The sequence below is a fragment of the Podarcis liolepis genome (assembly GCF_965112155.1).
Source record: "Podarcis liolepis genome assembly, chromosome: 9".
Taxonomy (NCBI): domain Eukaryota; kingdom Metazoa; phylum Chordata; class Lepidosauria; order Squamata; family Lacertidae; genus Podarcis; species Podarcis liolepis.
Genome location: NC_139564.1, coordinates 3,981,340 through 4,008,962, shown reverse-complemented (window position 1 = coordinate 4,008,962; position 27,623 = coordinate 3,981,340). Strand labels below are relative to the sequence as shown.

The 27,623-nt window shown below is 46.4% G+C and overlaps 2 protein-coding genes across 8 annotated transcripts in view; one reads left to right on the top strand and one right to left on the bottom strand.

Moving 5' to 3' along the window:
- The window catches only part of LOC310685833 (PC-esterase domain-containing protein 1B-like), a 48,507-nt gene extending 30,676 nt beyond the window's left edge, over nucleotides 1-17,831 (top strand). For all 7 annotated transcript variants that reach the window (XM_083458835.1, XM_083458837.1, XM_083458834.1 and 4 more), the window contains exons 3-8: nucleotides 3,483-3,562; nucleotides 4,439-4,662; nucleotides 7,773-7,974; nucleotides 10,143-10,383; nucleotides 12,337-12,738; nucleotides 16,171-17,831. In XM_083458835.1, coding sequence (XP_083314961.1) covers nucleotides 3,483-3,562; nucleotides 4,439-4,662; nucleotides 7,773-7,974; nucleotides 10,143-10,383; nucleotides 12,337-12,738; nucleotides 16,171-16,382 — 1,361 coding nt within the window. In that variant the 3' untranslated portion in view covers nucleotides 16,383-17,831. The remainder of the gene's footprint in view (nucleotides 1-3,482; nucleotides 3,563-4,438; nucleotides 4,663-7,772; nucleotides 7,975-10,142; nucleotides 10,384-12,336; nucleotides 12,739-16,170) is intronic.
- A 7,561-nt stretch (nucleotides 17,832-25,392) lies between these two features.
- Nucleotides 25,393-26,164, bottom strand: LOC310685955 (N-acetyltransferase family 8 member 3-like). The gene has a single exon (XM_083459108.1). It carries the CDS (start codon nucleotides 26,138-26,140, stop codon nucleotides 25,469-25,471), a length of 672 nt encoding a protein of 223 aa, XP_083315234.1. The 5' UTR covers nucleotides 26,141-26,164; the 3' UTR covers nucleotides 25,393-25,468.
- Nucleotides 26,165-27,623: the final 1,459 nt, after the last annotated feature.

The window sequence follows — 27,623 nt, the reverse complement described above, 5'->3', positions numbered from 1 at the left end:
TAGTGCTTCAGGTTAAGAACTTTGCTTCAGGATGAGAACAGAAATTGTGCTCCGGCGGCGCGGCAGCAGAGGGAGGCCCCATTAGCTAAAGTGGTGCTTCAGGTTAAGAACAGTTTCAGGTTAAGTACGGACCTCCGGAACGAATTAAGTACTTCACCCGAGGTACCACTGTACATTAAAACATCAGTCATTAAAAGCTTCCCTAAACAGGGCTGCCTTCAGATGTCTTCGAAATGTCAGGTAGTTGTTTATCTCTTTGACATCTGGTGGGAGGGCATTCCACAGGGCAGGTGCCGCTACCAAGAAGGCCCTCTGCCTGGTTCCCTGTAACTTGGCTTCCCGCAATTAGGGAACCGCCAGAAGGCCCTTGGCGCTGGACCTCAGTGTCCGGGCTGAACGATGAGGGCGGAGACGCTCCTTCAAGTCTACAGGACCGAGGCCATTTAGGCCTTTAAATAGCAGCACCAACACTTTGAATTGTGCTCGGAAATGTACTGGGAGCCAGTGTAGGTCTTTCAAGATCGGTGTTATGTGGTCTTGGCGGCTGCTCCCAATCAGCATTCTACCTGTCTCATTCTGGATTAGTTGTAGTTTCCGGGTCACCTTCAAAGGTAGCCCCATGTAGAGCGCATTGCAGTAGTCCAAGCAGGAGATAACCAGAGCATGCACCACTCTGTTGAGACAGTCTGCAGGCAGGGAGGGTCTCAGCCTGCGTACCAGATGGAGCTGGTAAACAGCTGCCCTGGACACAGAATTGACCTGCGCCTCCATGGACAGCTGTGAGTCCAAAATGACCCCCGGGCTGTGCACCTGGTCCTTCAGTCTGTAACCTGAAGCATATGTAACCTGAAGCGTATGTAACCTGAGGTACCACTGTTTTTTAAAATGAATGAATTCTTGTGCCCCACAAATAACCCAGAGATGCATTTTAAATAAAAGGACACATTCTACTTATGTAAAAACACGCTGATTCCCGGACCGTCCGTGGGCCGGATTGAGAAGGCGATTGGGCTGCATCCAGCCCACGGGCCTTAGGTTGCCTACCCCTGGGCTAGATAGTCTTGGGTAAAGGTAAAGGTAAAGGGACCCCTGACCATTAGGTCCAGTCATGGCCGACTCTGGGGTTGCGGCGCTCATCTCGCTTTATTGGCCGAGGGAGCTGGCGTACAGCTTCCGGGTCATGTGGCCAGTATGACTAAGCCGCTTCTGGCGAACCAGAGCAGCACACGGAAACGCCGTTTACCTTTCCGCCGGAGTGGTACCTATTTATCTACTTGCACTTTGACATGCTTTCGAACTGCTAGGTTGGCAGGAGCAGGGACTGAGCAACGGGAGCTCACCCTGTCGCGGGGATTCGAACCGCTGACCTTCTGATCGGCAAGTCCTAGGCTCTGTGGTTTAACCCACAGTACCACCCGTGTCCCAGTCCTGGGTAATCTTGGTCTAATTTGAGACAATCAAACTCCCCTTGACACAAAGAAGCCTTTCTCTTTTCTGATCGCTCATCACGGTTGAAAATAGGGATTTGCAACAATATGTTTGCATATTGTTTGCAACAATATGTTGTGGAGAACTGTAGAAGAATAGCCAGTGCCCTTGAAGAGACGTGGGGATATTGTTTCTGGTTGCATATCACCCCCAGAAAGTTTTTATTTTGATACCATACTGTACTGAAATGTTTAAATGTTTTTTTGTTTGCCATTGAATCTTCCCGCGACACTTGCTGTGCTCTCCTCCAGACCGGTGTGATGCACTGCATACTTTGAGAACCACTGCCCCAAACCCTTTGCGGTGCAGAAATCTGTTTGCTCCCCACTCCAGAGCACTTTGTGCTCAATATGTTCCTTTCAATCTGGGTTGACTCTAGGTCCTGCTTTCCAGGAGAGTGGTTGTGCCTGTTTGAGACACTTTAAAAGCTCATTAGGTTATCCAAACCGTTCCCTGCCTGCATGGTGACACAGGGAGACGAGAAAGGAAGTGGTGATTACAATCCCCTCCCCATTTCTTTTTCTTTTACAGTGGTACCCCTGGTTGCGAACGGGATCCATTCCGGAGCCCCGTTCGCAGCCTGAGCAGAACGCAACCTACATCTGCACATGTGCGGGTTGCAATTCACCGCTTCTGCGCATTGTCAGTGTTTGCAAAAAAATAGGTTCTGACCTCCCTTTGTCACCTTAGCCTGGTCCTCGGGCCCTTGTTGGCATAAAAGAGTCCACGAGAAGAGTATCCTTGCAGAGTACTTTTTGCTTTTATTCTTAAAAGACTTTGTGCAAAAACGACAGAGCAACTGTACACATCAACACTACCAGCTTTCATTAACCAACCAACCAACCCAAACAAAAACTAACATTTCTCACTCTATATATACAACCCGGTGCAGGCCGCTGACTCATGCTGACCCAGCTTTTTTAAGCATTAAAGAAATAGCAGCCAATTTTTTAGCCGTGACAGTCATTTTGAGTGTCTGCGCATGCACGAGTGGTGAAACCCGGAAGTAACCCTTTCCGGTACTTCCAGGTCGCCGCAGGACACAACTTGAAAAGATTTAACCTGAAGCAAACGTAACGAGGTATGACTGTATTTCAAGATTCAGAGTCACAATTTATCGCTCAACAGTTATAATTCTATAATACGAACGAGTTCCTGCTCATCCATCCTCAATGTTTATAAGCACAATTGCATACAGTTGCTTCTTAAAATTCCATCATGACCCTCTTAAATACGTAGGTTTCTTAATATATTCTATCCCCCCCCCTTAAATTTCGCATTTGGAAAATTATTTTTTTAGTAGACCAGAGAGAGTTTCCAGTCCTCCTTGAAAGATTCTAGATTTGTGTCTCTTATCAGAGCTGCCAGTTTTAACATATTCTGCATATTCCATGATTTCCATCAGCCATTCTTCATTTGTCAGTATTCCATGCCGCTTTGGTTACATGCAGAAACACAGTTGAAGTTTCCTTTGCAATCTACATCTTTGTCAATCTGTTTTCAAATGGATTATGCAGGGTAATGCAGAATCACACCAGAAAGGTGTTTCGTTTTTGGAACGAGCCCAATTTCTCCAGAAGTGCTTCTTGGAGGGGGGAAATATGCAATAGCTCTAGATCATGGGTAGGCAAACTAAGGCCCGGGGGCCGGATCTGGCCCAATCGCCTTCTAAATGCGGCCCACAGACAGTCCGGGAATCAGCGTGTTTTTCCATGAGTAGAATGTGTGCTTTTATTTAAAATGCATCTCTGGGTTATTTGCAAGGAATAGGAATTTGTTCGTATTCTTTTTTCAAAATATAGTCCGGCCCCCCACAAAGTCTGAGGGACAGTTGACCGGCCCCCTGCTGAAAATGTTTGCTGACCCCTGCTCTAGATTGTGTGCGGACTACATAAAAAAAACAAAAAACCACTTGTATTTGGTCTCCATAGATTCTAGAATAAAATGTTTGTATGCAGCCTTGGTCGACAAGACATGTTTTCTTCCCATTCTAGTTTACCGATCGATATACAAAGACCTGATCTCCATCCTGCAGGCCGACAAGCATCTCACTGTTGATCAGCTGAAGAAAAAGGTGGTTTTTTCTTTAAAGTATTTTCATAAAATCCTAGAATTTTAGAGTTGGAAGGGACCACAAGGGTCAAACCTAGATGTCTCAAGGACACAGCTGCTGCACAAGCAATAATTGTACAAACGTGTGCTTGGCTGCCCCAGTTCAGGGCAGAACTGGATCCGTATTCCCTGATCAATAACTTTTCCTCCTTTTATTCAGTCACAGCAGTCCCTGTCTTATACTTAGAGGGGGGTGTCCGACTGGTTGGACAGTTTTTCGGCAGTAGGATGGAAACGGGGGGATTAGGTGGCTTTTGACCAACCGAGACCCCCTCATTCTGTGGTTCTCTGGACTGAGACTTCTAGGAGTAGTAGTAAAGTAAATAGTAAATTTTTTTTTTACCCCGCCCTCCCTGCCCAGAGCCGGGCTCAGGGCGGCTAACACCAATAAAATGACAGTAAAAACATAACGGGGGGGGGGGGACGACCCAATTTAAAATACAGGTTAAAATGCAATTTAAAATGCAGCCTCATTTTAAAAGTAGCTGATAGATCAAAACCATAAGGGGAGGGAAACATAAGGGTCAGAGTGAGTCCAAACCAAAGGCCAGGTGGAACAGCTCTGTCTTGCAGGCCCTGTGGAAAGATGTCAAGTCCTGCAGGGCCCTAGTCTCTAGGGACAGAGCATTCTACCAAGTCGGGGCCAGTACTGAAAAGGCCCTGGCCCTAGTTGAGACCAATCTAACCACCTTGCGACCTGGGACCTACAAAATGTTGTTTTTTGTAGACCTTAAGGTCCTCCGCGGAGCATACCAGGAGAGGCGGTCTCGCAGTAATGGGTTGGCTGCAAGGGGCTTGCAGAAGAGGCCTAGTGTACGATCCTGATCTCTACTTGCAGGGAGAGCCGACTTTTGCCAATGATAAACTGGTGAAATATAGTGGGGTAGGCTGCGGGAACAGATACCAGGAGGTGCGCGAGTTCCGCTCGGATCATCACCTGGTGCGATGCTACTTCATTCCCCGCGTTTATTCGGACTACATGGAGGAAATCTTGGACGACCTCCAACGAGAGCCGAAACCGGACGTGGTCATCTTCAATTCCTGCCTTTGGGACCTCAACAGGTAAGGGGGGGTTTACCTGTGGCACCAGGGCCCTCTGCTTCAGTGTGTGGGCTTCTCTGAGATATCTGGCTGACCTACGCTTGCAAACTGGGTGCTGGGCTCTTGCTGTCCAGATGGACCGACCTTGCTGTGATCCTGCGGCCTCTGCCTTGTGTTATCCAGCCCTTCGTTGCTGATCCCTGACCAGAAACCTCATATGTCTCTGCATCAGCTGAGATTGGGGATGCTTTCGTTGCTGCTTTTTGCAGGGACTCAGCAGAAAAACTGCGCTTCCCTCGCCTTAAAAAATAACCGCTGGAGCAGTTAGTCATGCAGAGATGTGGTGGGCAGACTCCTCTATGGGTGGTCTGCAAAACAACCTTTTTATTTTGTTGATTACCAAAGATGATCCCATGTTGGAGGATGGAGAATTGGGAAAATACCCTTTTGTTTATATTCACATCTGTCCAGGTTTGAAAATCAAGGGAACATGAGACCAGAGGTGTGTGTGTGTGTGTGTGTGTGTGTGTGTGTGTTTTCTTGTTGCCTTGTAAGATATTTTATAGTAATTTTCATAAGGATTCAGTATCTGATGCCGCCTTATGACTATTCTGGCTATGTTTGCAACTTACGTACAGTGGTGCCCCGCAAGACGAAATTAATTCGTTCCGCAATTTTTGTCGTCTAGCGAATTTTTCGTCTTGCAAAGCACGAAATCCCATAGGAATGCATTGAAAATCAATTAATGCGTTCCTATGGTCAAAAAAAGTCCAAACAAAGCCAAATTTGGTACAACAACAGTTTATTAACTGCTCTTTAAAGTCACACATACTGTAAAGAGCAGTTCAAAAATTGAAGGGAAAATAAATTAACTTTATAAACAAAACATGTCTTTGTTTTTAGACAAAGGAAACAAAGTCGCGAGACGTTTTCGTCTTGCGAAGCAAGCCCATAGGGAAATTCGTCTTGCGAGGCAAATCGAAAACGGAAAAACCTTTCGTCTAGCGAGTTTTTTGTCTTGCGAGGCATTCGTCTTGCGAGGTACCACTGTATTTACCGTATTTTTTGCTCTATAAGACTGACTTTTTCCCTCCTAGAAAGTAAGGGGAAACTTGTGTGCGTCTTATGGAGCGAATGCAGGCTGCGCAGCTATCCCAGAAGCCAGAACAGGAAGAGGGATCGCTGCTTTTGCTGCGCAGCAATCCCTCTTGCTGTTCTGGCTTCTGGGATTCAGAATATTTCTTTTCCTGTTTTCCTCCTCCAAAAACTAGGTGCGTCTTGTGGTCTGGTGCGAATTATAGAGCGAAAAATATGGTATTTGTTTTTCATGTTAGCTGCCTTGAGGATGGTTTGAACTATGGAAAGGGGGCACACAAACAAAATGATGTATATTATACATGCTATGAAATATTTTCCCTTTGGGAGTTACTGGTGTTCACTGAATTCTAGTCCAACCCCCTGCCCAAATGCAGGAATATCGGCCAAAGCATCCATGTCAGATGACCACCCAACCTCTACTTAAAAACCTAAAAGGAAGGAGAGTCCATCACCTCCCAAGGAAGTCCATTCCACTGCCAAGCAGCTCTTACTCTCAGAAAGTTCTTCCTGATGTTTATTTGGAATTCCCTTTCTTGTATATCTTGAAGCCATGGGTTTGAGTCCTCCCCTCCAGAGCAGGAGAAAACTAGCTTGCTCCCTATTCCATGTGACAGACCTTGAGATGTTTGAAGAGGACTCTCATATCTCCTCTCAGTCTCCTCTTTTCCCAGCTAAACCTACCCAACTCCTTCAACCATTCCTCATCAGGCTTTGTTGATAATCTTGCTCCCCCTCCTCTGCATACAGCAGGGTGGATAAAAATCTATTATTATTATTATTATTATCATTTTAAATCAGATTTTTTTATTTAAATCAGATTTTTAAAATAAAATGCTTTTGGAATAAAAACCTTTCTAAAGATAGTTTTCTATTTAAGTTACATTATAGTCCAAAGGCTATTCATCAGGAAATAAGAATTTGTTTCAAGTTTTTCATGTGTGCTAAAACTCAGTCTAAGTTGTTGTTGTTTAAATTGTTTAACCACATCAGTTAACAAACATGGATACATATGCTATGATGTTACTGTTTTAGTTAAACAAATTGTTTAAATTGTTATTAAGGAAATGACTCTTTTCCTCCTTCCAGTAAAGCGCAGCAGAAAAGTTGTCCAAATGTAAACAGTGAAACCTCACAACATTTTCATAATTACCTGTCTGTGTATTTCTAATAATTATAACCAAATGGGTAACTTTTGATATACCTGTAAAAACTACTCTGAAAATTTTATTATTCCAAAAACAAAACCTTCCATCTGGTTGTAAATATGAAGGTTATACCAGCAAGAATGAGTCTTTCTGTAAAAAAGAATAATGATTTAAATCAAGTCTTACTGACTCACGATTTAAATCAGTTTGATTTAAATCAAATCCACCCTGACACCCTTCAGCTTTCTTGGCCAAGACCAATGCTGTTATCTTTTTTTTAAATAAATATTTATTGAAATTTTCATATTATTACAAAATGAAAAAGAAAAAGAAAAAATACAAAAATAAAAAACAGTTAAAAACAATTCCAACTTTTTGTCACTTGTCTTTCATTAACTTATTTCCCGGACCTCCTCATACCTCCCTTTTTTGTATTCCAATTCAAATTTATTTCGTTCAGCAATTTCTTTCCCTCCTTCTTACACCCTAGTCATTAATCTGAATGTATATTTCTAATAACTTTAAATTTTAATCTATTTAGAAAAATCCACCCCCCCCATATTCTTTTAACCTTTACAGCTAGAAACCACAACCTCAATCCAAGATCATTCTAACATTCATTAATTTTACAATATTTCTGTAGATAGTCTTTAAATTTCTTCCAATCTTCTTCCACCGTCTCTTCCCCCTGGTCTCGAATTCTGCCAGTCATTTCTGCCAGTTCCATATAGTCAATCACTTTCATCTGCCATTCTTCCAAGGTGGGCAGTTCTTGTGTTTTCCAATACTTTGCGATAAGTATTCTTGCTGCTGTTGTGGAAGACCAATGCTGTTATCCTTTTGTGTCTTCCCACCAAGATCCTGATGGTCCCCCCTTCTTCCGTGCAGGTACCAGGAGAAGGTGGCCAGGAAGCTTCGGCTGCCGAGGGCCATCAGGCAGTACAAGCTCAACCTGGAAAAGCTCTTTGAGAGGCTGGATAAGGCCCTTCCTCAGACCTGCCTTGCCATCTGGAACACGGCCCTCCCCATACGGAAGGAGCCTTCTGGAGCCCTCTACAAAGAGATGGAGGGAGACTACTGCTCAGCTGAGGTGACTGGGGGGCCAGCTCCCACCCGGGGCGGGGCGGGGTGGGGTGTCAACCTGTCCCCTAGCCCATAGCTGTCAACTTTTCCCTTTTCTTGCGAGGAATCCTATTCAGAATAAGGGAATTTCCCTTTTAAAAAGGGAAACGTTGACAGCTATGCCCTCGCTCTCCCTCCAACATGTGGGAATGTTAAAGATTGTAAAGGTAAAGGGACCCCTGAAAGTAAGTAACGTAAAGAAAGTAGCGTAACAAGAACGGCTGGAAGTCAAGTCACTTGGTGGGTGTCCGTGTGGGGTAGGTGTGTAGGTATGTTGATATGTATAGTATAAAAAGGTAATGGGACCCCTGACCATTAGGTACAGTCGTGACCGACTCTGGGGTTGCAGCGCTCATCTCGCTTTATTGGCCGAGGGAGCTGGCGTACAGCTTCCGGGTCATGTGGCCAGCAGGACTAAGCTGCTTCTGGCGAACCAGAGCAGCGCATGGAAACGCCGTTTACCTTCCCGCTGGAGCAGCACCTATTTATCTACTTGCACTCGTGTGCTTTCGAACTGCTAGGTTGGCAGGAGTAAGGACTGAGCAACGGGAGCTCACCCCGTTACACGGATTCGAACCGCCAACCTTCTGATCGGCAAGCCCAAGAGGCTCTGTGGTTTAGATCACAGTGCCACCCGCGTCCCTTCCTTGGTTGGTAAAAGGGTAAAGGCAAAGGGACCCCTGACCATTAGGTCCAGTTGTGACTGACTCTGGGGTTGCGGTGCTCATCTCGTTTTATTGGCCGAGGGAGCCGGCGTACAGCTTCCGGGTCATGTGGCCAGCATGACTAAGCCGCTTCTGGCGAACCAGAGCAGCGCACAAAAACACCGTTTACCTTCCCGCCGGAGTGCTACCTATTTATCTACTTGCACTTTGACGTGCTTTTGAACTGCTAGGTGAGCAGGAGCAGGGACCAAGCAACGGGAGCTCACCCCGTCGCGGGGATTCGAACTGCCGACCTTCTGATCAGCAAGCCCTAGGCTCTGTGGTTTAAGATTGTAGGAAAGGATATATTGAATAAGTATTATCCTTCTTTCACTCATGCAAGTATGTGATAAAGCAGAGCAGATTCTCCTCACTATAGTTGGAAGCTAGTTTGCAGATTCGTTTGAATCTCTTAGTTAAGATTATTTCCTGGTGTTCCCCTTTTGATCCTTCTTAAAATAAAATAATAATAATAATAATAATAATAATAATAATAATAATAATAATAATAATAATAATAATAATTTTTTACCCCACCCTCCCTGGCCAAGACCGGGTTCAGGGCGGCTAACACCAAATATGAATACAGTAAAACATTAAAAACAAATCAAAACAAAACAAAAATGATTAAAATATAAGTTAGAATACAGTGTAAAATGCAGCTTAAAATGCAGCCTCGATTTAGTGGTAGCCTATAGATCAAAGCCATAAGGGGAGAAAACGTCAAATATTCACCGGGACCAACTATCCATGCTGGTCCTTCATGGGCCAGCAAAAAGAGCCGAGGGAAAATGTATATGCAAAATCCCTTATAAGGCGTTCCATAAATAAATAAATGGGGGGGGGGTTGTTGAGTCCATTCCCAAAGGCCAGGCGGAACAGCTGCATCTTGTAGGCCCTGCGGAAAGATGTTGAATCCCGCAGGGCCCTCGTCTCTTGTGCCAAGAGCGTTCCACCAAGTCGGGGTCAGTGCTGAAAAGGCCCTGGCCCTGGTTGAGGCCAATCTAACCTCCTTGGGGCTCGGGACCTCCAAAGTGTTGTTATTTATGGGATGTCCCTATTTTCCTCGGTGAAATGTTGAAGGGTATACCATTAGTACTTCTTCCGCATTTGTAAGAACTCGGATCTTTTAATGTGGCACTTTGGAACTTTGCCTATTGATCCCAGGCCAATGACATATCCATATTCTTTTCACCCACCTGCCTGATATCACGTATTGCTTACCCAGATGCTTAGAAAATTGATGTGAATTTTAACCCCCCCTTTTTTTTTAGTCTTTCGCGTCTAACTTTTTGAAAGTCTTGCGTTATTTTTCCTATTGATGAACTTTATCTTTTTTGTAGACGGTTTGGGACTATTTTTTTATTTTTTTTACGCAATCAAGCATTGTATGCATGCTATGAAATAAAATAAAATAAATAAATAAATGCAGGATGTAGAAAAAGCGACTCCCGTGGACGTGATTGAAGCCAACTTCTACGGCGCCATCCTCGCCCGCAGCTACGGGTTCGACGTCCTGGACCTTCATTTCTTCTTCCGCTTTGTGGACCATCTCCGCATTGAAGACGGGGTGCACTGGAACTTCTTGGCACACCGCTTTATTACCAGATACCTGCTGACCTACATTGCTGATTCCTGGGGAGTCGAGCTTGAGAAGAGGAAGTCCGGCACAGGTGAGCATATGGCTCAAGAACAGGGGAAGAGCTGGATGGAAGGCAGAGATTGCAGGTGGTCCAGAAGACTATAGCTGTAAAAGAGTTTTTGAGAAGGGGGTTTTGGGGCTGCACTTGCTGCTTCTTAATAATAATAATAATAATAATTTATTATTTATACCCCGCCCATCTGGCTGGGTTTCCCCAGCCACTCTGGGCGGCTTCCAACTGAATATTAAAAACAGTACAGCATCAAACATTAAAAACTTCCCTAAAGAGGGCTGCCTTCAGATGACTTTCAAAAGTAAAATAGTTGTTCTTCTCTGACATCTGGTGGGAGGACGTTCCACAGGGCGGGTGCCACTACCGAGAAGGCCCTCTGCCTGGTTCCCTGTAACCTTACTTCTCGCAATGAGGGAACCGCCAGAAGGCCCTCAGCGCTGGATCTCAGTGGATCTTCTTTCGCAATCGCTCGTAGCCGTGTAAGACTGTAAAAAGTAAGATTTTTAAAAAGTGAGTCTGTAAGTGACTGTGGAGGCCAATTCTGGACCCACACGTCCTTCCACAGTGGGGACATTCGTTCCCGGGCGGGAGTTGATCACGGTGAGGGTTTGCCAAGCATGCCTTCCCCTTAGCACCTTTCTCCCTTGCGTCCTGAGTTCGAGTGTCTTCAAAGCCCATGACACCTTTGGTAAAGGCTGTTCTCCAACTGGAGCGCTCGCAGGCCAGTGTTTCCCAGTTGTTGGTGAATTAGTATTTTCCACACAACAACAACATGAAAGATATCAAAAGATATCAAAAGATAACAATACACAACACACAAAAATCAAATCTAGTTTATACTAGATTTGCCTTGAGACAGTTTAAACCTCTTTTGTTGACCACCAGCATTACGCTTTGCATTTTTTAGTTCAGAATAGAGTAGTTGCTTTGGAAGATGATAATCAGGCATCCGCACAACATGACCAGTCCAACGAAATTGATGTTGAAGAATCATTGCTTCAACGCTGGTGATCCTTGCTTCTTCTGGTACACTGGCATTAGCTTGCCTGTCTTCCAAAGTGATGTGCAAAATTTTTTGGACAAACCAATTTTTTTTGGAATCTTTCGAGGAGTATACTCACTGACAGGAGTATACTCACTAACTACTCACTAACAGAGTACAGTGGTACCTCGCAAGACGAATGCCTCGCAAGACAAAAAACTCGCTAGACAAAAGGTTTTTCCGTTTTCGATTTGCCTCGCAAGACGAATTTCCCTATGGGCTTGCTTCGCAAGACGAAAACGTCTCACGACTTTGTTTCCTTTGTCTAAAAACAAAGACATGTTTTGTTTATAAAGTTAACTTATTTTCCCTTCAATTTTTGAACTACTCTTTACAGTATGTGTGACTTTAAAGAGCAGTTAATAAACTGTTGTTGTACCAAATTTGGCTTTGTTTGGACTTTTTTTGACCATAGGAACGCATTAATTGATTTTCAATGCATTCCTATGGGATTTCGTGATTCGCAAGACGAAAAATTCGCTAGACGACAAAACTTGCGGAACGAATTAATTTCGTCTTGCGGGGCACCACTGTAGTTAATATGCAAAATTGTGTGTGTGGATTTGGAAGTTCTCTTGGAAAAATGCAGCTTGCCCACCAGGGACTCACGAGAGTTGCTTTTGGGGGGTTGTGTATGAGTGGGTGACCAGGAAGTCATCCTTTGTGCCCCTTGGGATAATGGCTCTAGAATCCTAGAATTGTAGCTTTGGAAGGGACCACTTGGGTCATCTAGACCAACCCCATGCAATGCAGGAGTCCTTTGCCCAACGTGGGGCTTAGAACCCATGACCTTGAGATTAAGAGAGAAGGAGGGCAAAAAGAGAGGGGCTGCCCCAATCCCACAGAGCCTGCTGTTGGTGTTGAGCTTCTTGCAAAGAACAACAGGTGTGATTTCCACCTCCCCAGAATAATGGCCTCTCACTTTGCAGGGATTGGTTGGAACGGAACTGCAACACATCAGCCAGCTTCCCCTCAGCTGCCCTCCACACCCCAGTTGTTCCGTGACTTCTCGGCTGGTGATGCTCCTATTAGGCAGCTCCTTGTGGACAGAGAAGCCCCTGACAGCTATGGTGCTCCCTATGGCAACAGACCTGTGGCTGGATTCGAATACAATCCCCAGGACCCCTCGCCCCACCATGGCTGGCTCCTTCCTGCCCACCCGCCGTTTGAACACCACAGCAATCCATACGACAACGGGCCAGGGGGCGGATTGGACTGTCACGACTATCCACCCAACGATGGACAGCTCACTCCTGACCTTCAGTTCAATGACCATCGGAATGGTTCCTTCAGCCACAGGGGTGGGATTTGGAACGGCCCTTTTTCCCCAGGTATGTCCCTGCAAACCACCGTTGTCCCTCTGAGATACGTTTAGGAGCCCACTGTTGGGATGCATCCAAGGAAACGGCAATTGGCAAGCCCCCAGCTGGCTCCAGCCCACCGGCCAGTAAGCCGGGCGATCTCTTGTCCTTGGCTCAGCATGAAACAGCTTCAGAAGCTGGAGCACGCTCTACTCAGCCGAGTAAATAACACTGCGCAAACAGAGGTGACAGGAGATGGCTGTGAGAGCATATCTACAGGTAGTTTATTCAGCATACATCAGGACAAAGGAAAAACATATCTTCTCCCTTTGTGTCCAAGCGCAAGCAGCAAAAGCAATAGCTATACACACAAACGGAAGTTCCCAGCAAGCTGCGCTGGAGTGTAAACAGACATGTGACATACAACAATCATGTCTGTTCCTCTTAAGGTGGAACGGAATATTCTAACATCCTCCCCCTTTCCGTGTAACCTGTATCACCTGTGTTTTAACCCAACTGCAACCGCTGTACATAAACCCTAAGTTGTTCTCTGTTAACAACCTTAGACAACAGATTCACAGGAATTTCATTTCTAGGCATGTAGGACAATACACTCTCTTGCATGATGTAACTTAATCTGCAAGTACTTGGTTCTTTGCTTGCAACAATCTGAGTTCAGCAAAGCCAAACACGATCCGTTATCACGATACACCTGGGAAGAGTTGTCTCCTTAGAGGGCAGAGGAGGACGGATGAGAAGGGGTTTGGCAGCAGCCCCGAAAGGGTGGGGGTGGGGATGAGCAAAGGGCAGGGGTGGGTGGTAAGAGAGGCTTTGCTTGCCAGGAACGGGGAGAGGGGAAAGGGCCAGGGGAGGAAGGGGAATCCAAAGTAGAAGGACGTCCCACAATTGGGCTCCTCATCAGTTCCTGGGCTTCTGAGCCAGCAGGCTCTTCTCATATGGACTAGGAGCATTGGGGTCCTGTGCAACTGGAGAGGGAGCCAATGTTAGAGGGGAACATAGGAACCTGCCTTGCACAGAGTGCGGCTCAGTGTCGTCAGCTAGAGCTGAGACACAAGTTTGGTTCTCTTTGCGTTCTAACGAGAAACTAACTTCCACTTCTTGAACCAGTTTGTTGTGGACCAATACACAATTATGGGACGCGGGTGGCGCTGTGGGGTAAACCACAGAGCCTAGGACTTGCCGATCAGAAGGTCGGTGGTTCGAATCCCCGTGACAGGGTGAGCTCCCGTTGCTCAGTCCCTGCTCCTGCCAACCTAGCAGTTCGACAGCACATCAAAGTGCAAGTAAATAGATACCGCTCCGGCGGGAAGGTAAACGGCGTTTCTGTGCGCTGCTCTGGTTCGCCAGAAGCGGCTTAGTCATGCTGGCCACATGACCCGGAAGCTGTACACCGGCTCCCTCGGCCAATAAAGCGAGATGAGCGCCACAATCCCAGAGTTGGCCACGACTGGACCTAATAGTCAGGGGTCCCTTTACATTTAATACACAATTATCCTTTCTAATTTGCACTTCTCCAAATTTTGGATGCAGCTTTCCAAATACTGTGTAGAGAGATGCATTTATCAGGGGGAAAGCTGCGCAAATAGGCATATATTTGTTGGAAAGAATACACAGTTGTACCTCAGAAGTCGAACGGAATCCGTTCCGGAAGTCCATTTGACTTCTGAAATGTTTGGAAACAAAGTCGCGGCTTCTGATTGGTTTCCGATTGCGCGGGCATGCTGGAAACAATAACAGAGGCCACGATGGATGTTCAGTTTCCAAAAAAAGTTCACTCACCACTTGTTTTCGATCACCCGGGAGCCGGAACGTTCGACTCCCAAGGCATTCGGGAGCAGAGGTACAACTGTACAGAAATGAGGGAGGGAGAGAGAGAGATTTATATCCTGCCCATCGCTCGGGGCAGCTTAAAACATTAAAACTCAATGACAAAATGCAGTTTAAAAGGTAAAGGACCCCTGACAGTTAAGTCCAGTCACAAACGACTCTCGAGTTGTGGTGCTCATCTCGCCTTACTGGCCAAGGGATCCGACGTTTGTCCGCAGACAATTTTTCCGGGTCATGTGGCCTGCATAACTAAGCCGCTTCTGGCGAACCAGAGCAGCGCATGGAAACGCCGTTTACCTTCCTGCGGTATCTATTTATCTACTTGCATTCGACGTGCTTTTGAACTGCTAGGTTGGCAGAAGCTGGGACCAAACAATGGGAGCTCACCCTGTCGCGGGGATTCGAACCACCGACCTTCTGATTGGCAAGCCCAAGGCTCAGTGGTTTACACCACAGCGCCACCTGCGTTCCATAAGAATACAGTTACCATTCCATAAATATAAGAGAGGAGGTTCAGCAGATAAAGCAAAGACATAAAATAGGAATTCCTTACCTTGAATACTAATATTTTCACCTGCCAGCAAAACAGTAATGGAGGAGGCCAGTTGAGCCTCCTGAGGGCAAAGTAGTCCAGAATCTGGGTGCAACCAGTAAAAAGACCCTGCATTCTTCATCAACTGGCCCTCTCTGCATGGGAGAGGAAATGATTTTCTAGGGAATCCTGGATCCAAGCTGTTTAGGGCTGGAAAGGGAACTGTCAGCACTTTGGAGTTGTCCCAAGAACCAGGGTGGATTTGATTTAAACGACTAATCAGTAAGACTTTATTTACATTATTTTCTTACAGAAAGACTCATTCTTGCTGGTATAATCTTTAATATTTACGACCAGGTGAAGGTTTCATTTTTGGAATAATAAATTTTCAGAGTAGATTTTACAGTTATATCAAAAATTACTGATTTGGCTATACTATTAGAAATGCATAGACAGATAATTATGAAATTATTGTGAGGTTTAATAAGTTAATTATTGTGAGGTTTAATATTTGGACAACTTTTCTGCTGTATTTCATTGAAAGGAGAAAAATAATCATTTACTTAAAAACAATTTAAACAATTTATTTAACTAAAACAATAGCATTGTAGCATATGTATCCATGTTTGTTAACAGATGCAGTTAAACGATTAAAAAACTCCAAACGACTTAGACTTAGCACAAATGAAAAACTTAAAACAAATCCTTATTTCCTGATGTATAGCCTTTGGACTATAATGTAACTTACATAGAAAACTATCTTTAGAAAGTTTATTTCTCCAAAAGCATTTGATCTTTAGTTTTTCCATCCAAAGCATTTTATTATTTTTTTAAAATCCGATTTAAATTTTTAAAAATCCTATTTTTTTTTAAAAAAAACCATTGATTTTTATCTACCCCGCCTAGAACAGAGACTGGTAACCAGTTCAGCTGCTGAAAGTGGTACATACATTTCCAAAGTCTCTAGAGGGCTTCATCCTAAGCTCACACAATTGTGCAGCTGATTCTGGGTTTTCCTGCTGCTTTTACTTCCTGTGCCTGCTCTGCTTCCCCACTCTGACCCCTTTCTCGTTTTCCTCCAGAAAACCACCCTGACGGCTCCCCTATTCCCACAATTGCTGGGCGCTCCAGGCGAGATTGGCGAAGGCGGCACCCCGAGTTCATACAGTACCGCCCCCACGAGCAACGCGAAAGAGCCCACCCCTACGACAGGCCGTGGCGGGGGCGCGGCAGAAACGCTTGCCGTCGCCCCCAAAGGTCAAAATACGTCTGGAGACGCCCCTCCCTCTCTTAGCGGGGGCTCCGACAGCCGTGAATGTTCTTCTCTTGCAGGCAGCAGCCCAACATATCAGGACTGGGGATGGGGGTGTGTGGTTTTTTTTGGGGGGGGGTCGCCTGTGGGTGTCAAGGGCTTCTGTGCACATAGTGGAAGGACTCGTCACTTGATCTCCAGCCTGCTATTGGACACCCTTTGCTCACATGCTCGCAAGTGGGGGTCAGACCGCCTTTCTGAACCCGGGGTTGCCCCCCACCCAGTCTGGACGCTTCTACTTTTTCACCTCGACTGCCCGTCCCATGGAAAAAGGGTGTCTTTGCAACCGGCTCTGAAAAGCAAGCTCAGACACACACCAGGCAATCGAAGCGCATTCTGCCCACGTTTTAAAACTCCCCCTCCCAAAGACCCTTGGGAACTGTAGTTCCCCCGCTGACAGACCTACAGGGTGCTTAAACTACAGTTCCCAGAATGCTTTGGGGGAAGTCATGTGCTTCAAAGGTGCATAGTGGTTCTCCCCCTAGTCGTGGGATGAACTGCAGGTGATCTATTGCTTTGTTGATATCGGCACAAACCGCCTGGGTTGTTTTGGCCAGGATTTTTTAATTCCCCATGAAATTCATTCCGTCCCGCCCAGGGCAGTAGCGAGGCTGGATGGAAACTCATCTTTCCCAAAGCCCCCTGCTATCTCCCCGCCGTGGAAGGTGGGGCAGACTGCCTTTGAAGCAGTGGGGAGTGGGAGCCGAATGTGGCCCTCTGGATGTTTCTATCAGGCCCTCTGGACTTTCCCCAGGGAGTTGAGTTTCGGCTGTGCTCCCATCTATCTCTGAGAACGTGGCTGTTTATGGGCATTTTCATTCAGCAAGCACAGGAAGCCCATTTTCACATTGCACCCGTAGGGTGGGCAGGTGGGTGGGTAGGCAGACGCTGGGTTTGGGGGTGGGCAAAATGTGCCACCTCTTTGCATTTTCCAACCTGCGACACACCTGCCCAGGTGAGCCCCGCTTGTGGATCCACAAAGGAAGGACTTTTACTAGAAGTATCTTCATTTCCCCTCCCAGCACAGTTGACTCCGCTTCTTCCTCTTCACGGGAACATGACTTTATATGGAAACTAGTCTTTTGCACTAGGGTCTTGGGAGCATGGCCTAGTGGGAAGGTCTCCTGCATAAGCCCCACCAAGATAGACTGAAGCTATGCAAGAACTCGCTCCAGAGACCTCCCCATAGGGCCAGGGAAGCTGCCCAAAATGACTCCCGAGAGAGCTTTTTCCAGTCTGAATGTATAATGTTTTTTAAAAGCCTCAAGGTGAGGCAGTGTGTGTGGGGGGGAAATCCTTATCTCTTAACCCAGCTGGGGTCTGTTGGAATGAAATGCATTACCTGAAAGGAGATTTTTGAGGAGGAAAAAGCTGTTTTGCAAAGGCAGCATTTTCCTCTCTGAAAGGAAATAATAAAAGTGTGGTTGGTAATCGTCTTTTTGTCTTTCTGTTCAGAGGAGGGCTGTTTGCCTTTGCAGTGAAAATGTCCCCATTTTACAGGTGGAGAACTGAGATGAAACAAGTTCATGGGAGAAGAGGGACTCAAAAGCCGAGAGTTAAAGTGCCTTTGGGGTGGGGATTGTTATTACCTTTTTTTTTTTTGCTCTATAAGACTCACTTTTCCCCTCCTAAAAAGTAAGGGGAAATGTGTGTGCGTCTTATGGAGCGAATGCAGGCTGCGCAGCTATCCCAGAAGCCAGAACAGCAAGAGGGATTTCTGCTTTCACTGTGCAGCGATCCCTCTTGCTGTTCTGGCTTCTGAGATTCAGAATATTTTTTTTCTTGTTTTCCTCCTCCAAAAACTAGGTTCGTCTTGTGGTCTGGTGTGTCTTATAGAGCGAAAAATACGGTACTTTTTTTTAATGCATCCCACCTTTTTTGCGAGACGGTTTGCACAAATTGAAACGACACAGATGAACCGCAAAAAGCCAAGAACATATAAAAAAGACAGTCACGGAACCGAGAAATTGTACAAAACAAATGAAATACCGTGAAAGTCCCTGAAACGAGAAGGAATCGACTAGAAATATTATCTTATGAAAATAAACTAAATAATAAAAATCAAAAAGTTTAATGAAAAAATTATAAAAAATCCTAAAATTGAACAAAGCCTTAATGGGGTGCCGGCTACAAACCTTGTTTCACTCAACTATTCAGTTTCCTCAGAAGGAAATAGAAAAATCATAAACCTTAAATGACCAAAATTAAAAAAGGGGGTAAAACTCCCAAAAATTCTGAAGTATTTATAATCCTAGCTCAACCTAGGTGAAGCAAAGCGCAGTAATAAAGGATTAAGGACTCAAAGGTACAGTTTCTAATACTGAATTTACAAAAAAGGTTTGAAAACCTAAATGGCAAGTTTTTGACAAAGCCCAACTTAAGGGAAGCAAAGCACAGTAATAAGGAGTTGAGGACTCAGCTCTGAAAATTCTAGTGTTGCGCACAAATTCAAATAAAGGAATTCAAGATAAACTGTTTTAGATTTTAAACAAACTCAAGAACAGAGCTGAAACATTCCCATGGTCTAGATGTTACCGCTGATGTTAAAGACAGATATTGGGTATTTCCAATCACAGGTTTATATACTATAGGGTGAATTTTTTTTTAAAGGGACAAGCCATCTTATTCAAACAATGGGCAGGATTGTTAGGGTTTGTAAAAATAGATGAATTAAAACAATGTAAAATACAGATCTCTTAAAAGTGCAGATAACCCCCCCCCCCATTAATAGCCCTTTGATATATTTTTTAAAAAAAACAATCAGTTCCCCAAAGCTTGTTGGAACAAGAAAGTCTCCACCTGCCAGTGGAAGGACAATATGGAGGGAGCCAGTCTAGGTTCTCTAGGGAGGTAATTCTAAAGTTTGGGAGCCACCACTGAGAAGGCCCTCTTCTGCGTCCCCACCATTGCATTTGCTTAGGGGAGAGTGAAAGGGCGGAGCAAAAAGTGAGTGGTGCATAGACACGCCTGTTCACACAAGCACCCGCCCTCTTGCCCCCCCCATCTTCCACCCAATCTCCAGGCTTGTGGGCATTGTGAGCCACACTGGAGGAAGTGGAGGCCCTGCGTGGCGTTAACTTGCCAGCGTGGGACCTGAAGTCTATTTTCCACACAGTAGCTCAAGCCTGGGGGGCCCCTGCACTGCCCCCCCATTCAAGGAGGACCAGACATTATGGAGAAGGGTTTCCGTTCCAGAGCATGGCCAGGGAAGGACCCTTGTGCCTTAACACTGGCTTACTACCAGAGTGTCCCAGGTAAAATCCCTGGCAGCATCGCAGCTAAAAATGATCTTGTAGCAGGCTGCATGAGGAACCCCCTTTTGGAAGTGTGCCAACCTCAAAATGCCAGCTTTACAATGGGCTGCTGGCTGGGTCCTGCCTCACACCAGGCTGCCCCATCAAATTGTGCAGAGAGCCAGACAGGCGGTCTGCATTTGGGTTTAACTCATCTGGTCCGTCCCCCCTGTTCAAAATCTCCTTCCAAGAATCCTACACTGGAGCATAGCTGTCAATTTACAGATTTGAAAATAAGGGACCAGCAGCCTCGAAAATAAGGGATCAGCAGCCAAAATAAGGGATTTTCCAAGCGCAGGTATGTTCAACTTCTGAGCCCCTCCGAGCCAAAGGCAGAAAGCCCAGCCAGCAGCCAAACGAAGCCTCAAGCAGTGGTTCCCACAGCGCAGCAACCCAGCAAAGGGGATGCAGCAAGGAAAACCACCGTCACCTCTCCGCTGGGAAGCGCTGAGCAAAGGCGATTCCCCAGGCAACGCGGCCGATTTGATCGACACAAGGCATGCAAGCTCCACCCCCCAGTCGTTCTTAGACTCCTTATTGGGTGAGCAACGCAGCCAAGCAACACAGCTGGAGCCTCCCTCCTCCCTGGCCGGCAGGGAGGGAGGGAGAGGAGCTGCTTCCTTTGAAACCCGGGAGATCTAAGGGACATCATCAATAAGGGACAGCAGCGGGACACAGTGCTGGGATAAGGGACTTTCCCGCCAAATAAGGGACGGTTGACAGCTGTGCACTGGAGGCCTCCAGAGACTCACAGGCAAGCAGGACTTTTTCAGTTTGGCCTGCTTTTTTCAGTTTTCTAAAAATCGATTTGAACAAAGAATAGAGGAGAAAAACAGAAGGGAGGTGGGGAGTTTAGAGAGGGTTGGAACTTACCAGCCAGGTTAAAAATACTGTAACCATCAACACCCCACCTGAATTGAAACTTACACATTGGTGTAAAGCAGGGGTAGGCAACCTAAGGCCCGGGGGCAGGATGCGGCCCAATTGCCTTCTCAATCCGCACCGCAGACGGTCTAGGAATCAGCATGTTTTTACATGAGTAGAATGTGCCCTTTTATTTAAAATGCATCTCTGGGTTATTTGAGGGGCATAGAAATTTGTTCATTCCCACCCCCCAAAATATAGTCTGGCTCACCACATAGTCTGAGGGACAGTGGACCAGCCCCCTGCTGAAAAAGGTTGCTGACCCCTGGTGTAAAGCTTCCAAGTTGGTATCCACATGAGATTGCATTTATAAGAAACATGTTCAAACGAGATTCCTGCATTTCAGGGGGTTGGACTAGATGACCCTCAGGGTCCCTTCCAACTCTACAAGCCCTTTGTGGCTTAGGGCCCTCGTATTTACGGGACCGCCTCTCCTGGTCTGCCCCGCAGAGGACCTTAAGGTCCATGAATAACCATAGTTTAGAGATCCCGGGCCCTAAGGGAGTCAGACTATCCTCCACCAGGGCCTTTTCAGTGATGGCTCCGACCTAGTGGAATGCTCTGTCCCATGAGACCAGGGCCCTGCAGGATTTAACTTCCTTCCGCAGGGCCTGTAAGACAGAGCTATTCCGCCTGGCCTTTAATTTGAATTCAGCCTGATCTTTTATTCCCCTTCCTTCCCTCCCCTTCCCCCTTTTATGAAGATTACCCGCTCTGGGATCCCACAGCTAATCCTCCCCTCATCTCCTCGCTGGCCCAATTTAGCCAGCTAGACCTGGTGATCATCTAATGTTTATTAGATGGATTCCCCCCCCCCAATTGATTTTGAATTCTGAATTTATTGTTATTCACATTTTATACTATATTTCATGCTGCTTTTGTTGCATCAATTGTTTAAAATTTGTTGTTAGTCGCCCTGAGCCTGGTTTTCTGAACCGGGAAGGGCGGGGTATAAGTAAATTATTATTATTATTATTATTATTATTATTATTATTATTATTATTATGAAGGGCATTAAGGTCTTCTGACCATTGCACAGCCGGTGGGGTGTTTCTCCTTCCAGGCTTGAGGTCTCTTAGCAACCTTAAGAGCTTGCAAAACTCACTTTGGTTGTGGAATTCAGGACCTGTGATGAAGATGATAACTTTCATTTTGCTCTTCCTGCAGGCCTGCAGCTCAGGCTAATGGGTGGCTTAATTGGGAAGGGGAGAGGAGAAGGATCTCTGACGAGGTTTTAACTTACCGTATTTTTCGTTCTATAGGACGCACATTTCCCCCTCCAAAAATTAAGGGGAAATGTGTGTGCATCCTATAGAGCGAATGCAGGCTGTGCCGCTAAGCCCAAAGCCAGAACAGGAAGACGAAGCACTGCGGAGCGCTCCGTCTCGCTGCTCTAGCTTGGGGACGGTGCCTTCAGCCCGCTGTCCTGCAGAAGGGGATTGCTGCGCGCAAACCTCTGCAGGGCAGCGGGGCGCTGCGCTCCAAAGGCTTCAGGGATCTTTGAGGCTGGCGGTGGGGGAAAGCAGCGCTTCCCCCCCCCACCAGCCCCACAAGCTCTGGTGAATGTACCTTGAACGCACCTTGTTTTAGAGGGGGAGAACAAGAAAAAAAAATTTCCCTGTTCTCCCCCTCCTATGGTCCGGTGCGTCCAATGGAGTGAAAAGTACAGTAGCTGCTAGCTGAGAAGAGAATCAAACTCTGGTTAAGCGAGGCCAATGCAGCTTCTATAATAATAATAATAATAATAATAATAATAATAATAATAATAATAATAATAATTTGTTATTTATACCCCGCCCATCTGGCTGAGTTTCCCCAGCCACTCTGGGTGGCTCCCAATCGAGTGTTAAAAACAATACAGCATTAAATATTTAAAACTTTCCTAAACAGGGCTGCCTTAAGATGTCTTCTGAATGTCAGGTAGTTGTTTATCTCTTTGACATCTGATGGGAGGGCGTTCCACAGGGCGGGAGCCACTACTGAGAAGGCCCTCTGCCTGGTTCCCTGTAACCTCACTTCTCACAATGAGGGAACCGCCAGAAGGCCCTCAGCGCTGGACCTCAGTGTCCGGGCAGAACGATGGGGGTGGAGGCACTCCTTCAGGTATACAGTACCAAGCGCCGGCTTGACTCTGAAAAGAGCAAACTGAGCAACTGGGAGTTAATACTTTATTAGCAAAAACGGGATCTGCGCAGGAGTGTCGGACCTAATTGAGCACAGCAACTCATCTCCGGCAGCTCCGGACCCCATGAAGCAGTTGCTGAGACTGAAGGTCCTGACTTCCCCACGGCTGCCTAAGTTTCTTCCTCTCCAGGGTATTTTCCAAGCAATCGGAGACTGTGCCTGCACATTGCCCACTTCTCAACCCTTTTCATACCTCTCCTAGGAGACCAGTGGGGAGGGGAGCTGGTCTCAGCAGGAGGGGGAGACACCTGTGGCTCTGCCCCATCTCTGCCTCTTGGCCTCCCTCCTCCCCATGCCTGCTTCAGCTTCTGCCACTGAGTCTGGTCTTTTCTCTGCCACAGACTCTCCCCGCTCACTAAGCCCTGTTGCTTCCTCAGCTTCCGACACCACCTCTTCCCCCCATCTTCTCCCTCTGACCACTTACGGTCTTCCCATTGCCAATCTCTGGGCTCTGAGCTCTCTTCCCTTGGGGTTTTTCCGGCTGGTTCCTCTCACTATTCCTCTGTGTCCAACCAGTCCATGAAATATGTCAGTTTGAGTCTAATATCTACATGGTGCCTAGGGAACAACTTGCACCTTAATATCAGCAAGACAAAGGAGATGGTGTTGGACTTTCAGAGGAAGAGAGGAGAACTAGCTCCGTTGTACATCGGGGAGGGCTGTGTGGAGAGTCTCTTCCTTTAAATTCCTAGGAGTTTATCTCAGTGAAGACTTGGAAAAATCAATACAACCCAGGTGGTTAAGAAAGCCCAACAGAGATTCCATCTCCTCAGAGTATTGCGGAAGAAGGATGTCAATCAACATCTGATGATCTCCTTCTACAGGTCAACAATAGAAAGTGTCCTTTCATACTGCATCACGGTGTGGTACGCTGGTTTGACATCATCTGATAGGAAGTGCCTACAGAGGGTGGTGAATACAGCACAAGATATTATGGGCTGTCCCGTGAATCTACTGGATGAAATAGCGGAAGAACGTTGCCTCGGGAGAGTGAGGAAAATTCTCAGGCATGATTCACACCCTGGCTGGCACTTTCTTGATCTCCTGCCCTCAGGCAGAAGATATAGAAGCATGATTAGTTGCCCCAACAGGGTAAAGAACAGCTTCTATCTGTGGGCTGTTAGGCTGCTGAATGAAAAGATAACAACAGGGCAACTGACTTTCGGGTTTGGTGGGTGTGCGTCAGTAAACAAGGGGAATTAAGACTAAGAGAGCTGAGGGGGGGGGGCTGCTCGTGTAATCTCACTGTATACAAGTTGTACAATAAAGCATTTCATTTCATTTCCCCAGTCATCAGTTCTCGGCATATCCAGTTTGCACATTCATTCATTTATTGTGAAAATCCTCTTGAAAATTCACTAACGTTCTGCTGCGAACCTCTCCCTAATAGACACATTTTTGGCAAAGCAAAATTGGAGGCATTTCTGTATGGTTTTCTTCAGTGCTATTATTTTTGAAAAAGAGGTGCCAGAATTCATCATGAACTCTTGTTCTCTTGTAATGGAAATGGCATCCACCTGAGAGGTGCCAGAACTGAGTTCTGGTGAGTTTCAGCTGAGAAAAATCCCTGGTTATTTTCGCTAACAGTGGCTAGTATGTGCATCTCTGGCAAATCAGTGCACGTTAGGTAGGCTCACTTTTAAGGCTCATCGGATCAACTTTCTTTCTCCCTCCTCCCTAGTTGGCACCTGTCTGCAAACAGGCCACAATCTCTTCCACAATCTCTCTTCGGGCATCCTGATCAAATTTGCAGATGACACCAAACTGGGAGGGGTGGCTAACACCCCAGAGGACAGGATCACACTTCAAAACGAACTTGACAGATTAGAGAACTGGGCCAAAACAAACAAGATGAACTTTAACAGGGAGAAATGTAAAGTATTGCACTTGGGCCAAAAAAAGGAGAGGCACAAATACAAGATGGGTGACACCTGGCTTGAGAGCAGTACATGTGAAAAGGATCTAGGAGTCTTGGTTGACCACAAACTTGACATGAGCCAACAGTGTGACGCGGCAGCTAAAAAAGACAATGCAATTCTGGGATGCATCAATAGGAGTATAGCATCTAGATCAAGGGAAGTAATAGTGCCACTGTATTCTGCTCTGGTCAGACCTCGCCTGGAGTACTGTGTCCAGTTCTGGGCACCACAATTCAAGAAGGACACTGACAAACTGGAACGTGTCCAGAGGAGGGCAACCAAAATGGTCAAAGGCCTGGAAACGATGCCTTATGAGGAACGGCTAAGGGAGCTGGGCATGTTTAGCCTGGAGAAGAGGAGGTTAAGGGGTGATATGATAGCCATGTTCAAATATATAAAAGGATGTCATATAGAAGAGGGAGAAAGGTTGTTTTCTGCTGCTCCAAAGAAGCGGACACGGAGCAATGGATCCAAACTACAAGAAAGAAGATTCCACCTAAACATTAGGAAGAACTTCCTGACAGTAAGAGCTGTTTGACAGTGGAATTTGCTGCCAAGGAGTGTGGTGGAGTCTCCTACTTTGGAGGTCTTTAAGCAGAGGCTTGACAACCATATGTCAGGAGTGCTCTGATGGTGTTTCCTGCTTGGCAGGGGGTTGGACTTGATGGCCCTTGTGGTCTCTTCCAACTCTATGATTCTATGATTCTTCCTCCATGAGGCAAGGCAGCTCCCCTCTGGGTTGCTGGTGTCAGCGAGATCCTCCGATTTCGTAGCGGTAGATGTAGATGTAGAACCTCAGCAGCTTACAGAGGATGGTGGGGCATATCTCTTTGACTTTGCGGAAGCCCATACCCTCGTACGTCCGATGGGCCGCCACCTGCGCCATGGAGGTGCCCAGGACCACCTCCTTGTACCCGTGCTCCTGGGCGAAGAGGAGGACCGTCCTGGTGAGAGCCTTGCCGAGTCCGTGGCCCCGGTGCGCCTTTGCCACGGACATGCGCTTCAGCTCCAGTGCCCTGCCGCGCAGAGACGGGTCTTCTGGGTGGGTGGCGGCGACGATGCCCGCCACTTCGCCGCCAGCCTCTGCCACCCAGAAGCTGCAGTCTTTGGGCACCAGGTAGGTCTGGCGGATGTCCTTCATGTCCGTGGCAAGGGCCTCGTGCACATAGTCCGCCCAGAGGCGCTTCGTGAAAATCCAGCCCACAGCCAACAGGACAGCCACGGCGCCGAGGGAAAGGAGAAGGGAAGAGGTGCCCAGGTAAGTTGTGAGGAGCACGCCCAGGAGCAACAGGTGGGTCTGGGGGCAAGAGAGAACATGCCGGAAACCTGCAGGAGCATGTTCGTTGATCCCCCGGGAGAATATCGTGCGGGCGGCTTCGTAGTCCCGATCTTCATACCTGCGAATGCGGTACTCGCCCATCTTTAATTTGCCTTCCTCGTCTCCCTGGAAAACAGAACAAACGGCTTGTCAGATTTCTTGGGGTAGGACTAATTGCTCGTTTCAAGTGGCTAGGGGAAGCCTCTAAATTGGCAGTCCCTCTTGAGGGCAGTGGGACTACTGTAATTCGCTCTTGGCGGGGCTGCCCTTGAAGCTGTCCCAGAAACTCCAGCGGGTGCAGAATGCTGCAGCGAGGCTCCTCATGGGGTCCCTGCCATGGGAGCATATTCACCCAGTGCTTTTCCAGCTGCACTGGCTCCCGGTGGAGTATAGGGTCAGGTTTAAGGTGCTGCTTTTGACCTTTAAAGCCCTTCACGGCCTTGGACCCTTGTACCTACAGGACTGCCTCTCCCAGTATGTCCCAAGGAGGACCTTACGGTCCATAAATAGCAACACCCTAGAGGTCCCAGGCCCTAAGGAAATCAGATTAGCCTGAACCAGAGGCAGGGCCTTTTCAACACTGGCCCCGGCCTGGTGGAACGCTCTGTCTCATGAGACCAGGGCTCTGCAGGATCTGATTTCTTTCTGCAGGGCCTGTAAGACAGAGTTGTTCCACCTGGCTTTTGGATTGGAGTCAACTTGATCCCCTCCCCCTCTTTCCTTTCTCCTTCTGTGATGGAACTCCTATTTGGGGACTTCCCTGGCTTTTTTCTGGCCCACATAGGACCAGTCTGGATAGTTGGCCTTGGTGAAGATTTGACGTTTTCATCCCCAAAATTTGTTTGATTTGAGTTTCTACTGAAATGAGTCTGCATTTTAATGTTGTACTAAATCTTGTTTTAAGTTGTATTTTAATCAATTGTTTCTATACCTGGTGTTAGCCACCCTGAGCCTGGTCTTGGCTGGGGAGGGTGGGGTATAAATAAAAATTATTATTATTGTTGTTGTTGTTATTATTATTATTATTATTATTATTATTATTATTATTATTATTATTATTATCACCTAGGGGGGCAGAAAGAGACAAGGGGGACGTCGGAGGCATAAATTACTTTTTCCAATTGTATTTTATTAAGTTTCAACATTTTTAGCACAAACGGTCATAACATAATTTCGTCTTTTATTTTTGTCGACTTACCACGCCTTTCCCCAGAGCTGTTGTTCCTCCCCTTCTGCTGCACCCTATTTTCGATCTACCGAATCATAACCACAATTTTATAATCTAATTACTTCTGTTGCTCATAGCTCAAATCCTGCTCACGAGTTCATTGTACTATTATAATCCTTCAAAATAGTCTGAAAAAGCAATCAATTCTTCCATAAAACACTCATCATTAGATTCTCTTAATTTTGCTGTAAATTTTGCCAGTTCTACATATCTTATTTATCCATTTTAGTTGGAACTTTTTTGTTCCATTTCTGCACGTATAAATTCCTAGCTGCTATTCTTACATACATAAATAACTTCAACATTTTTATTTTGATGGGGGTGGGATTTCTGCCTCTATAATCCCTAACAGAAATG